The sequence below is a fragment of the Chiloscyllium punctatum genome, chromosome 9 (genome assembly GCF_047496795.1).
Source record: "Chiloscyllium punctatum isolate Juve2018m chromosome 9, sChiPun1.3, whole genome shotgun sequence".
Lineage (NCBI taxonomy): Eukaryota > Metazoa > Chordata > Chondrichthyes > Orectolobiformes > Hemiscylliidae > Chiloscyllium > Chiloscyllium punctatum.
Window position 1 is genome coordinate 81,215,335 of NC_092747.1, and position 13,596 is coordinate 81,228,930.

The window sequence follows — 13,596 nt, forward strand, 5'->3', positions numbered from 1 at the left end:
TAGCCTGTCAAAACAGGACAGTAAGGATACACAAAAGTATAGTGGGGTTGCATGTAGCGCAACATGAACTTTGGTTAGACACTCAGCATGTGACTCTGATACCCATCATGTTATTCCAATCATTCTTTTGTTTCCAGCACTACCTTATTCTTAATTTTTTTGTAATTATCTCTCTGACTCAATTAATGGGATTGTAGATCATCCCTTTGGTATTCGTGGTATTCAGCTGTTGGCACTTTACTCACATTGTCTGACACTTTTGATCACCTGCAGAGACTTATTTATTCAGCCTGTCGACACTCCATTTACACCATTTGTATGATCTTTTGATTTTGTACCTATAAATTCTGTGCCGGTGTGCTTCTCTTCACTCTACCTGACAAAGTAGCCGTGCTTTGAAAATTTGTGATTTCAAATAAACCTGTTAGGTGGTGTGTGTATGGAATGAGCTGCCAGAGGAAGTGGTGGAGATTGGTACAATTACAGCATTTAAAAGGCATCTGGATGGGTATATGAATAAGTAGGATTTAGAGGGATATGGGCCAAGTGCTAGGTGTGTTGGTACAAAAAGTAAGTAGTTGCTAAACTATCCATTTAATTCAAAGCTGAGAAGGATTTGGAATCAACTTTAACTAATTTCTACCTGAATGCAAGGTTAACATATTTTACAAACAGAGAGCAGACATCCTTCGTGGTCACAGACTGAATAACTGCTTGGCATTTGTGAGCTAGCATAATCAGATTCAGGAGGGGGATAGTAACTAGACATGGAGATACATCCTGCAGCCATCAAAGTATTCTGGGTGATTTGTCCTGGCATTGCTATAGGAGAAAGAATGAACAGAACAGGCTTTATTACTCCTGTTGGATTTAAGGATGTTTCTGAAGACTGGGGGAAGTGTTTGGGGATGGTCACTCAAAACTACTACTTGGTGAATAGGAGTTACCGGAGCCCATTGGAAGCTGAGAGTGATTTTGGAACATTTGTTAAAAGAACACCAGTTCCAGGAAAATGTAATAGTGACAAGTGTAAGAGGGGAGAATTGCTTTCAGTAGTTTAATCTGACAGAAGCCTTAAAAAGTTTAGTTGGTAGTGCATTTAGTCAGAAAATATTTTAAAACATTAAATCATGCTGTGTTATTTTTCTCAGCTTCTAGGTGGAAGTTCTATTTTCTGTTTTACATCTACATAGTAACTGTGCCTCAATTTGATTAGCTGAAAAATTTGAAGTGTACATCATGAAAAGTACATTAGTGAAGAGGATTGGTAGTGCTGTGACCACTGTTGTTTGTCATTTGTATAAATGATTTGGAGTTGGGAATCAAAAGTACATTAGCAAAATTTATGGCTAGTACCATTTGAACTCTATAATTAATATTGAGGAGGACAGCAACAAAGTAAACAAAATGTTAATGTGGTTTGCAGGATAGGTGTATAATTAGCAATTCAATTTTAACATAGGTAATGTGAAGTAGTATATTCTGGTAAAAGGAATATAGTTTTAATTTAGCACTTGGACAATAAGAATATAAATGTGGTATAGATGGACATGTACAAATCATTGGGAGATGTGAGGCAGATAAACAAATCTATTGAACGTTAATTTGAAAAACAATAAAGGTCATTTCCAGAGGAATAGAATTGAAAATCAGATAAGTTAAGGTGAACATTTGTGAAAATGTAGCTACAGTAGAGCACAGTGCACAAATCTGACTGTATATTAGAAAAGGAATTGAGAAGAACTGTTTAAAGCAGAAATTTATTTTGCAGGACTATTGGAACTGATATGGTAACATTATCAGATCGGACTAAATGGGTTGTCTCTTTCAGAAAGGAGCAAACTAAGGTAACCTATTAGAGATTTTTAAATAATGAAAGGGTTTGATGATGTAGACAAGGGGAGGAGACCGTAGCAGGAAACTATAGATGTAAGATCGACTATTGGCTAAGACCAATGAATCCAATAGGGAATTCAGAAGAAATGTCTTCACTCAGATACTGGTTACAACAATGGAGCATGCACTCACATTGAGCAGTTGATGTGAGGAAATACATGATGGAGAAGAAATGCATCAATTATGCTGTTCGTGAGATAAAGTGGGAGAATGCTTTTGTGGAGCACAAATGCCAGCAAATGGTAGTTGTGATGGAAATTATTTTTCATATTACCATAGAAACATCCAAGAAGCTTCAGGCTATTTGGCTCATTGTACCTGAACTGGGGTCTGGCATAAACCAGTTATAGAACTGTACAAAGAAGTCATTCAGTCCCTCATTTTTTTGTTGATCCTCTGAAAGGACAATTCACTTACAGCCACAAACCTGTCTTTTCTCTATACAATTTCTTTCCTTTGTAAATCATTCCAATTTTTTCTTGAAAGCCTTATTTGAACATGTTTCTACCACACTGTCAGGCACTGCAATCCAGATCCTTACCACTTGCTGTGTGCAGATTGTTTTCCACATATTGCTAAAACCTTTTTGCATCTGTGCCTTCTGGTTTTCAATCTTACTGCTAATGGGGGCAGATTTTCTCCATCTTGTCTGTCTAGACTCTTCATAATTTTGAACACTTGTGTTAAATCTCCTCCCAACCTACTCTGCTCTGAGAACTGTCCCATCTTCTCCAATCAACCTATATAACTGATGAACAGCCATGGAACCAGGTAAAAACAATGACTGCAGATGCTGGAAACCAGATTTTGGATTAGTGGTGCTGGAAGAGCACTGCAGTTCAGGCAGCATCCGAGGAGCAGCGAAATCGATGTTTTGGGCAAAAGCCCTTTATCAGGAATAAATTTGTGAATGTTTTCTGCACTCTCTGTCTAAAGCCTTTACATTCTTCCAAATGAGAGGTGCCTGGAACTGGTTCCTTCAGCTGAGGCCAAACTGATGTTTTATTCCATATACCAATCTCCTTGCTTTGTGGCCCTATTAATAGAATCCAGGATGCTATATGCTTTATTAATAGGACCTTCATCCTAATTTGCCATATGTAATGATTTTTGACCATACCCATTCAGTCCTTCACTCCTGCACTCCCTGTAGAATGCACATGTAATTGTAAAATTTATTTAGTATTATGTATCCAGGCTTTACCTATCAAATTGAATAATTTAACATTCATCTTAATTGCACTTCATCTGCTACTTGTCCATCTGTTGTCCTCAGAGTTTACAATCCTTCCATGGTTTGTTTAATCCACCAACTGGGAAATTGTCATCTTTACACCAGATTCAGGTTATCACTATATTTGAGGAAGAGCAGGAATTCCAAGACCAACCAATAGGAATTCTACTACAAATCTTTATCTGTTCACCATTGTTGTAGGATAGAATAGCCATTTAAAATATTATAAAGATGTTTAAGTCACTAGCATCTATGTTAATAACAGATGACATAGATAAGAAAAAAAATGAAAACTAAGTCTATTTTAGTTCACTTCCCAGACAGTTTCTTATCCATGTTGCTACTGTGCCTTTTATTCCATGAACCATACCTTATATCACAAGAAAACTGTGCGGCATGTATCAAATACCTTTTGGAAACACATACACCATATTAATACTGATGTGGAAGAGTTAGTATTGGATTGGGGTGGACAAAGTTAAAAAAAATCACGTAACATCAGGTTATAGTCCAACAGGTTTATTTGGAAGCACTAGCTTTTGGAGCACCATTCCGTAGGACCATAAAACACAGAATTTATAGCAAAAGATTACAGTGTCATGCATTTTACTTGCATGATACTGTAATCTTTTGCTTTAACTTCTGTGTCTTATGGTCCTACTCTGCAACCACCTGAAGAAGGAGTGGATTATCCATCCATTTCAGCCTCTTCCTTTATCCAGGGAGCTCTGAATTTGGGTGGGTGTTGTCTCAACTTTCTACTTTATAGGACTAAATTTTAACTCAATTTGAACCAACTCATCTTTAAAGACCGCCAATTGTTCAGTTGTAGTTTTGCCTGATAATTCTTGATTCCATTGATTCTGTTTTTGCTTTGTTGCTCACCTCCATTTGTTTGTCTAGAATCCTGTTTCTTTGCATTATTTTCTTTACAGTAAACTTTGAATGATTGTTCAGACTATTGATCCAAATCCAAGGCAAGAAAAGAGATCCTGTTTTATTTCAGAATCACCTGTAGTTTAATTGTGTTTCATTCTATTTTGAATTTTACATTTAATTCCTGATTATTTGCTTTCTAACTGTTTGTCTTGGTGAATTCAACAATTCAGCATTGAAACATGTTGCCATAGTAATCGTCAGATTTGGACTGGAAGTTACACAAAATGGGAATGCCACAAAATTTTCATATACCACTGAATATTATTGATGCAATGTTATTGATTTATTGCTCGTGTTCAGCAACAAGCTGCTAACCTAATTTATTTTATTACGTTTTTTAATGTTAAGGTATTTTCGTGTTTGGAAAGTTTAGAAATTGAGCTACTAATTTCTTTTCCTCACTAAATGTCTTTTTATAATTTAGAGCATGGTCTTGACTCCCAAAGTTCAGGCATTCCTTATTAATGGTGTATCTCAACAATTTAATACAGATGGAGGCAGCAGAAGCAAGCGGCTTTGTGTAGCAGAGCGACGTCAACCGTACAGTGGTGCTGAATGGTGCTCGGGAACAGAGAGTGAAGAAGAGGAACGAACCTTCTTCAGTGAGTGCTCCAATGAATGGAATTTTAATGAGGTTATTAGCTGGAGCCTCAGCCTGCCAATGGACAGATTGTTTAAAAGGAAAGCTGCGTTTATGCAGTTTCTTCACATTTCGAATCTCTTCACACTTTTGGAGTCACTGTTGTCTAGTAAGGTAAATCAGCAGGAATATCCCCAAAAAAACAAATAAATTACCAAATAATCTGCTGAATTGATACACATGATCTTGACTGTTGCTCACACCACAGAATCATAGACTGACTAAAACACAGAGGGCTTTTTGTCTCTGCATTGGCTCTCCAAATAAACAAATAGCCTGGTACTACTATCCCATTTTTGTCCATAACCCTGCTTATGCTTCTTTTTCAGATAATCCTGTTTCTTCTTGAAAGATATAATTGAATATGCTTCAACCACATTCTCAGGCAGTGCATTGTAGCTTCCCCAACATGTTATAACAGTCGTATTTCAGGAGGGATCAGCTTGTTGAATCAGATTGTGGCTAACTTCTGCAGCTGGAGATAGAGCTTGTTGCAAGATGGAGCTGGTAGTTCTGATCTGCCAGTGGCTGGTAGCATCATTATCATCATCACTGTCCCTAACATTTTTGCCTCTAGATCATGAAGAGCATTGCTTTCTTTCAATTATTTAGAGGGTGTGGGCATCACTGCTGGACTAGTACTTAGTGCGTGTCCCCAGTTGCTTTTGACAATGTGGTGGTGAGCTGGTTTTTTAAACTGCTGAAGTTCTCTTGGTGGAGATAGACTGACAATGCTCTTTAGCGAGAAAATTCCAAGATTTTGACCCAGCATTACTGAAGGAATAGCAAGATATTTCCATGCCAGGACGTTTAGAGGGGAACCTGCAGTTGGTTGTTTCCTGGAAGTATTCCTGGGATTTCTCAGCTGGTGCAATATGTGGATACAATGCAGCTGTTCATCCTTTGGACAGAGTCGATTTAGTAATGGTGAAGCATAACAGAATAAGGATGGAAGTGTATTCCAGAGCTGGCTGGATAGATGGGAATGTGTGACAATGCGTGGAGAGAAATGGTTGTGTATACTTACAAAGTTATTGGGCTGAAGAATGAAATGAAGGAAAAACTTGACAAGGCAGAATGAGAGGATAGGTTGACTCAAGCTGGAGTATAAAAATCAATGTGTTCACCTTTTCTGGTCTCGGCTTTATGTTGTTAAAGGATTGTATAACCAAAAAAACTGCAGATGCTGCAGATCAGAAACAAATCCAGAAATTGCTGGAAAAACTCAACAATCTGGCAGCATCTGTGGAGAGAAAGTAGAAAAACATTAAGACTGATGATGAAGTATTATCGGACATGAAACGTTAATTCTGCTTTCTTCCGACAAATGCTGCCAGACCTGCTGAATTTCCAGTTATTTCTTTTTTGTTGATACAATTCTTTAAGCTGTCTCCACTCTTGATACATTGACTGCCTGTAGGGACTCCATTCTCAAGTCTGCGACAAATCAGAGCTCACACCATACCCACCCACATCAATATCTAGGCTCCCCGGGGGAAATAAATGATCTGACTAGCAAGCTGAATTCTGAGAGAATGTTGTTCCAAGAACACTGCAAATGACAGAATTCGCTTACAAGAGGTCCCATACTGCAACTGAAATAACAGCTTGCTATTACACCAATGACTTTGACCCACTGTGCTCCATACCCTCATCTTATAATAACAGTTGTTAGCAACAATGTTGCAGTAGCCAGCCAACATCAGCCACATTTGTGACACAATTCGAGTCAGCAAATTCCATATTGCAGAGGCGTACTAGCCTTCTGGAAGTAGCAAATCCTGCCAAAACTGTATCACCCATCTACCTACATGGGAAATATCCATAGTAACAACACCAACTGGGGTTATTTAGTAATAGAAAGTGATGGTCAACAGCGAATAGAGTGGACCTCCAGGAATGAAGTCATCTTGCTACACAACCTATCGTGGAGGGGGGGACGTTCTATTCAGCCTGATGAGATAGAAAGTACTCACTGGGTCAGTTCCATCAAACAGCATCTAGTCCTGGGTGATTTCCCATGCAGTTAACACAGGCTATTGCTCACTCACTCACATTGGGCTTTGCCTTTGCCTTCCAGTCAATGACAGCACAAGGAAGATACAGTGGAACTTTTACACAAAGATCAACCAAAATAGAGCAAGACTTTGGATTGCATCATTACAACCATTCCAGTCGATAATATACCTATAGAAGAATTGTATCAGGCTTTTGTGGTGCCTTTCACGAAACTGCTGATATAGGTGTTCTTTGGACATGGCTGTCCCGTCAAGGCATCCATGCCCCATGCTTTACAGAGACAATGCTGCATTTGTCAAGGAATATGAGTCATCTGTTGATTTTTATGCAGCATGCAGGTAGAAATGACAGTCAGGCTCAATTTATTCATTCCAGTCAGAAGTGCTGGAGCCTGATTTGACATCTTGGAGCAGCTCAAAGATAGCCCAGGTTGTATTGCCCACCAGTCACTGTGAACCGAGTTTGTAGTCATCTACTCCAGGTAGTATGGATACTGTCAGAGAAAAAAGTTAAATGCATCATCTATACAAACTGGGAAATCTACACCAGCAACATGCACACTGGTCATTCCTAATCCTTCAAGATTATAGAACTGGAGAGAATATTAAAGGGCCTGAAATGTGACAAAGCAACAGGATATGACAATGTCGCACCAGAAATAATGTGGGTCCTCTGCTTGTGTCTGATTGGTGGTACTTGCGCAGAGCTGAGTCAAAGTTCAAATGTACTTTTGGAAGTGTGGTAAATGGAAATGTCAATACCATTCAAAATCCTGGAAAAGTTAACCAACTGGCGAGCAGCTAACAACTGATTTCACTACTTTCTGAATACTTAAACCTATTGTAAAACATATTTCCAGAGGTAGACACTATCCTTCATAATGCCTAAGCTGGTTGAGGTACTTGTGATTTTGTGGCACTCATCACCTACATTGAGAATGGCTTCCAGAAGAAACCAGACACAATGCTGTTGGATATCACAGCTGCCCGTGATGCATTGTAGCACACTCACCTGCTTCTAGTGCTGTCCAGGATGCTTTCAAAAGCTGGCTCAAGGAAGTTGTTGAAACACCCCTTCAGAAAAGCACACTTGGACAAAGGCTGGGTCAGTGGACCATCACAGTGTTCAGCATATATTCAAGTGATCTGTTCACACTGCATGTTGCAAGGTCATGCGTATTGACAAGTTCTGATGTAGCACTCAATCTCTGTTCTTCTGTGCGCTAAATCAGATCCTTAACCAAGAGGTTACAAAGTTGATGGGATAGTGTAGCACATGGTGTCTCACAGTGAGTCGGTCTAAAACCATATCCAGTACCCTCCTCCAGAGTCCCACTGCCTAAACCAAATTATACATCTATATGGATGGCCAGAGATGAAAGCACAGTCCCAACTCGGCATACTTAGGAATAACAGTAATAGTCCTTCCCGAAACTTCAGCAGTAAACAGCAACAAATGTCAAAACCAGAAATAACACATTATCCAAACTCATGGATCTTCATGGGGGCTGCTGACACAACACTCTGGAGCACAGCACCTTCCCTATCAGACTGCACTCCAGAATACTGTGCATCTAACAGTCCGTTTCACACACTGTGTAAATCTTCAGTTGAATGCAATAATGTACATCCTGACTGCACTCTTCAGGCTTCAAGAGTTGGGTTTGTTGGCAAATTTCCCATGAAGTTGTCTAAGATGCCGTTTTCATAACGGGATTTGTTATTAAGGAAAGTAATAAGAATGTACTTTTTATTAGTCACCAATGGTATTAGAACACCTTGATGTGGCAATGCAATTGAAAACACTGTTTTCATCTTGCCTCTGTTCTTTTAAGACATTCTTTAAGATTGTCTCTCTAAACAAAGATTCAAAGATGATATTCTGAAATTGAAAATCTTAGCAATTGAACTCTTAGAGAATAAAAACAAGAATGTGGAAAAGACCAGAATTACAGCAACTATCATGACTTATCTGGACTGATAATTGTGTCTCATTGGCTTACAAGCTGACACAAATTGTATAAAATCTCAGTTAGATCAGGTATTGATAGTGGGGAGGATAGTCTCCGGCTACAATCAGATTGATCAGCTGGTAAATTGAGCAGAGCAATGACAGATTTTAGAGGAGAAAGTGTGGACTGCAGATGCTGGAGGTCAGAGCCGAAAATGTGTTGCTGGAAAAGCACAGCAGGTCAGGCAGCATCCAAGGAACAGGAGAACTGACGTTTCGGGCATAAGCCTGAAGAAGGGCTTATGCCCAAAACATCGATTCTCCTGCTCCTTGGATGCTGCCTGACCTGCTGCACTTTTCCAGCAACACAATGACAGATTTTAATCTGGAATTTAATCTGGAAAAGTGTGAGATGATGCATTTTAGGCGGTCTAATAAGAGAAGGGATATATACTTGGATAGTAGGTCTCTGGGGATTTACTGAGGAACAAAAGGACCTTGGTATACAAATCCATAGATGTTAGCACAGGTACACAGGATAGTAAAGAAAGCATATGGGATGCTTGCCTTCATTAGCCAGTGTATAAAATATAGGAGTAAGTATTGCTAAAAATATGGAATGTGCTTCCTGAGAGGGTGCTGGAGGTAGGTACTTACACAACATTTAGGCAGCATCTAGATGAGCCAGGGCATAGTAGGCTGTGGATGAAGTGTAGGCGAAAGTGAGGACTGCAGATGCTGGAGATTAGAGTCAAAATTAGAGTGGTGCTGGAAAAGCACAGCAGGTCTGGCAGCATCTGAGGAGCAGGAGAATCAATGTTTCGGGCAGGAGCCCTTCATCAGGAAAGGATGAAGTGTAGGTAAATTGAATTAGTGTAGTCTGGTGTTTTGTTGGTTAGCATAGACATGATGGGCTGAAGGGACTGCTTCTATGTTGTATGACTCTGTCCAATTTACAGCTGAACAATTGTCAGTCAAGCAGAGAAACTTGCACCAAGTTTTGACAAATTATTGTAAACAAATAGCCAAAAGAGGATTAATAATCGACTACAATGCACATTATCTGTGTCTCTTTTATATATACACACCAATGGCCTTGAATAAAACCTTCTTTAAGAGGCTTCTTAAAAGCTACCTCTTTGATCAAGATTTTCACCATCTGACCTCAGGTGACGTACTGTTATTTACTATTGTGTGCAATGCCCTGAGAAACACCTTAGTATAGTTTATTCTGTTGCAGCTACTACATAATTATACATTGTAGGTGTGCCATGTTCCCAGTCTTAGTTTCTCAAATAAATAATGAGGTACTTAGTGGTCTTAGCCTGCAACTGGAACAGATAGACATGCCTGCAATGCATTAGTCATGACCTGTCAGAAATTATAGACATGTCAACTGCTCTTCTGGTCAAATGAAGGGTGATCTGCTTCTTGTTTTGAAACTTGTACGGTGCAATGATGCAAATTTCAGCCACCTTAGAAGTTGCTGATTTAACTGAAATCCTACCGGTGGTTTCAGCCCAAGAAATAAAGAAAATCCCTCGTCTTATAAAGATGGCTTTATGAAATTGTGTAGTGTTGAAAACTTTTTTAAGTTCAAAGGAATATTTGTGTCTGTTTTCATTAGTATTCAAGAATGTTAAGAGGTGAGAGATTGCATCAAAATCAAGTAAAATTGAAAACCTAATAAAAATTATAATTTCATATTTTTCTTTGGAAATGTCCATTTTTTATGTATGCTATGTTACAGACTGTAATTCTTCTGAGAGTGTCAAGTCACAGGAACATCTGGCAACACACTCCCTCCCTTCTTCCAATCCAGATGCCAGTGGGTCGTCCAATCCCTCACACAATTCTGTTGGAAGTCAGAAACTGATGCCAGAGTCTAGCACCGCCAAAAAGACCCCTCCTAAAGTTATATATGTCTTCTCCACGAATATGGCCAACAAGTAAGTTGACAATAATTTACACAAGATATCTTTAATTGCTCACTGCTATTTCCATCTCTTGAGGATGATCTATGGCTGCATTTGTTACTCCAGAATGTTGAATTTATTGATCAATATATTTTACTGTGTAATTTGTTCTATTGTAGTCCACATTACATACCTGCTCTGCCATTCGTTATGAACTTGGTTGACCATTGAGCTCAATGCTAACATTACCTGGGGTCTGAGCTACATGTAATTCCAGACCCACAGCAATATGACTGACTCTGAAGTGCTCTCTGGGCAATAAATGTTGCCTATCCAGCGATACCCTCATCCCATGAATAACCAAAGAAAAAGAAATAACCTAATTTGCACTTCTCCCATATTCCTTGATCTTTTAGTCACAAAAGCTACATCTACCTCCTTTTAGAAAACACAACATTTTTAACCTCGCCCAATTTGTGTTGGTGAATCACAGGCTCATGACTGTCTGGGTGAAGAAATTTCTCTTCTCATTGCTAAAAGGTTTATCCCTTATCCCTAGAATATGATTCCTGATTTTGGACTCCTCACCATTGGGGACATCCTTCCTGCATCTAACCTATCTAATCCTGTTAGAATTTTATCGGTTTCTGTGAGATCCCTCCTTATTCCTCTAAACCTCAGTGGATACAATCCTAACTGATTCAATATCTCTTCATACTCTAATCTTGCCATCCAAGGATTAATCTGATAAACTTTCACTGCACTCCCTCTGCAGCAAAAACATGCTTCTTCAGATAAGGAGACAGTCTCTGCATACAATATTCCAGATGTTGCCTTACCAATGCCCTATATAATTGTAGCAAGATGTTCTTGTTCCCCCTTGAATCCTCCCGCTATGGAGACCAACATATAGTTTGTCTTCTTTACAACTTGCTGCACCTGTGGGCTTACTTTCAGTGTTTGGTGCACACATTTGCCCAGGTTTTGGTGAATATTTCTTTCTCTGAATTTGCAAATATTCAGATAATCATCTGTTTTCATATTTTTATAACCAAGTTGATAACTATTTATCCACTTTATACTGCATTTGCTATGCATTTGCCAACTCACTTAGCCTGTCCAAATCACACTGCAGCACCTCTGCATCCTCCTCACAACTCACCTTTACATTCAGCTTTGTGGTATCTGCAAATTTTGAGTTATTATATTTAATTCCCTCATCTAAGTCATTGACATATATTGTGAATAACTAAAGTCCTAGTACCAATCCCTGCAGAAGCCCACTGGTCGCTGCCAGTCATTCAGAAATAGATCCAAAACATCATTTAAAAGGGTTAAATATTTGAAGAAACAGAAACATAAAGATTTCAGTCATAGAGCAATGAAAAGAATTAAATAATCAGGGGTTTGAAGAGCAGTAGTCACAATATTCATTTTATTTCCATTTTTAACTTTGATAGTGTGAATTTCCTGAGTGTGAGGGAATATGAGTGGAAAGGATGTGTTATCCAATGCTTTCTGATTGCTTTGGTGGGTATAGGTCATGATTACACTTTGTTGCTCCAAGTTGTCCAGAAGTGAGATGCTCACACAATTTAAGTCAAATTACATTCAATGACCTCTCAACTTTACAATCAGCTGTTTGTCTCCAGAACTCAGAGCAGGTCTAAAAATCAAAGTTCTGCCAAATTGAGAAAAGGGATGTTATGGGATGAGCAAAAGAACATGTCAAGAAAGATGTCTCGAGAAGAGCTGCAAATGAAAAAGCAAAAGCAAATACCAATTGTTGCTGTCCACAGGCAAAAATACACAAAATAAATCTCACAGATAGATTAAAGTGGGTCAGTGTTTTTGCTGAAATTAGTATACTCACTGCTGAATCTGAAACCTGTGCCTGATCCTGTGCCTGGAACAGTACAGTAGACCAAGGACGGAAAGGTTAGATTGGGACTGGAGTGGAGAAGTAAAATGGACAAGTGATTAGAAATTTGACTTCTTGCTTAGGACAAGGTATTTTGCAAAGCAGTCATCCAGTCATTGTGGAGGAGGCCACATCAGGAGCTGAATTGGAAAACAGATAAGAGCTTGAGATCGTCAAATGTGGAGAGAGATGAGGTGAAAGTGAGAGTGTTGCCTCTTCTGTATATGTTTATGAAAGTCCCAGGCCATGGGAAGGAGGTATCTTAGGTGATTGTAGAGTAGACTGGCATGTCATGAATGGATCTATTCCTTTGGAATTCTGACAGGCAGTGGAAAGATATGCCTGATGCCAATAACACACAGAAGGTAACAGAATGGCTAGATAATGAATTTTTGAATGTGGAAGTTGGTGAAGTGGAAGGTGAAACGAAGGGAAGTCTGATTGTAGCTATTGGAGGTGTCTATTAACACTATTGATGGCACTTTGTTATATTTGGCATTGTGGTTGGTAAGGACTACTGGTGGCTTGGCAGTTACTCAATATTACATGTATTGAACATTGTCTTCAAATCATATACAGCAGTGGACTTTCCGTGAGCTTTCCAAATAGAACCAGCACCCAGTAGATCAGGAAATCATGTGACCACTTCATTTATATCCCACTGTAAACAGCCCTAGTGTGAGTTTATAAAATCCAGACCCCTGTCATGGACCTTCCTTTTTGTTCATTCACATCTTTCCCTTTTCCCCTGCCTTGCACTGGCTTAAATCCTGTGACACCAGCACATCTTTTCAGTCCTGATGGAAAGTCATCAAGCTGAAACATTGGGGTGAATAAATCAAAGAATCAAATCCAATTTCCCCACCCCCCACAACCTCCCTAGTTCCTCCAATAATTTGAAGGAGGACTTTATGCCTTCTGGGTCAGGTGGTTCTGCCTCAGAAAACTGTCTGCCAAACAGAGGCAGTGGATGCAGGCCTCCCCTGCTGCCAGTTACATAGAATCATAAAATCCTCACAGTGCAGAAGTAGGCCATTTGGCCCAACAAGTTCACTCTGACCCTCTGAAGAGCATCCCATCT

The 13,596-nt window shown here is 39.2% G+C and overlaps 1 protein-coding gene across 11 annotated transcripts in view; it reads left to right on the plus strand.

Annotated features, from left to right (window-relative positions):
- bcl9 (BCL9 transcription coactivator) overlaps positions 1-13,596 on the plus strand; it is a 263,026-nt gene that overhangs the window by 169,868 nt on the left and 79,562 nt on the right. For all 11 annotated transcript variants that reach the window (XM_072577888.1, XM_072577890.1, XM_072577889.1 and 8 more), the window contains 2 exons: positions 4,561-4,671; positions 10,429-10,627. In XM_072577888.1, coding sequence (XP_072433989.1) covers positions 4,561-4,671; positions 10,429-10,627 — 310 coding nt within the window. The remainder of the gene's footprint in view (positions 1-4,560; positions 4,672-10,428; positions 10,628-13,596) is intronic.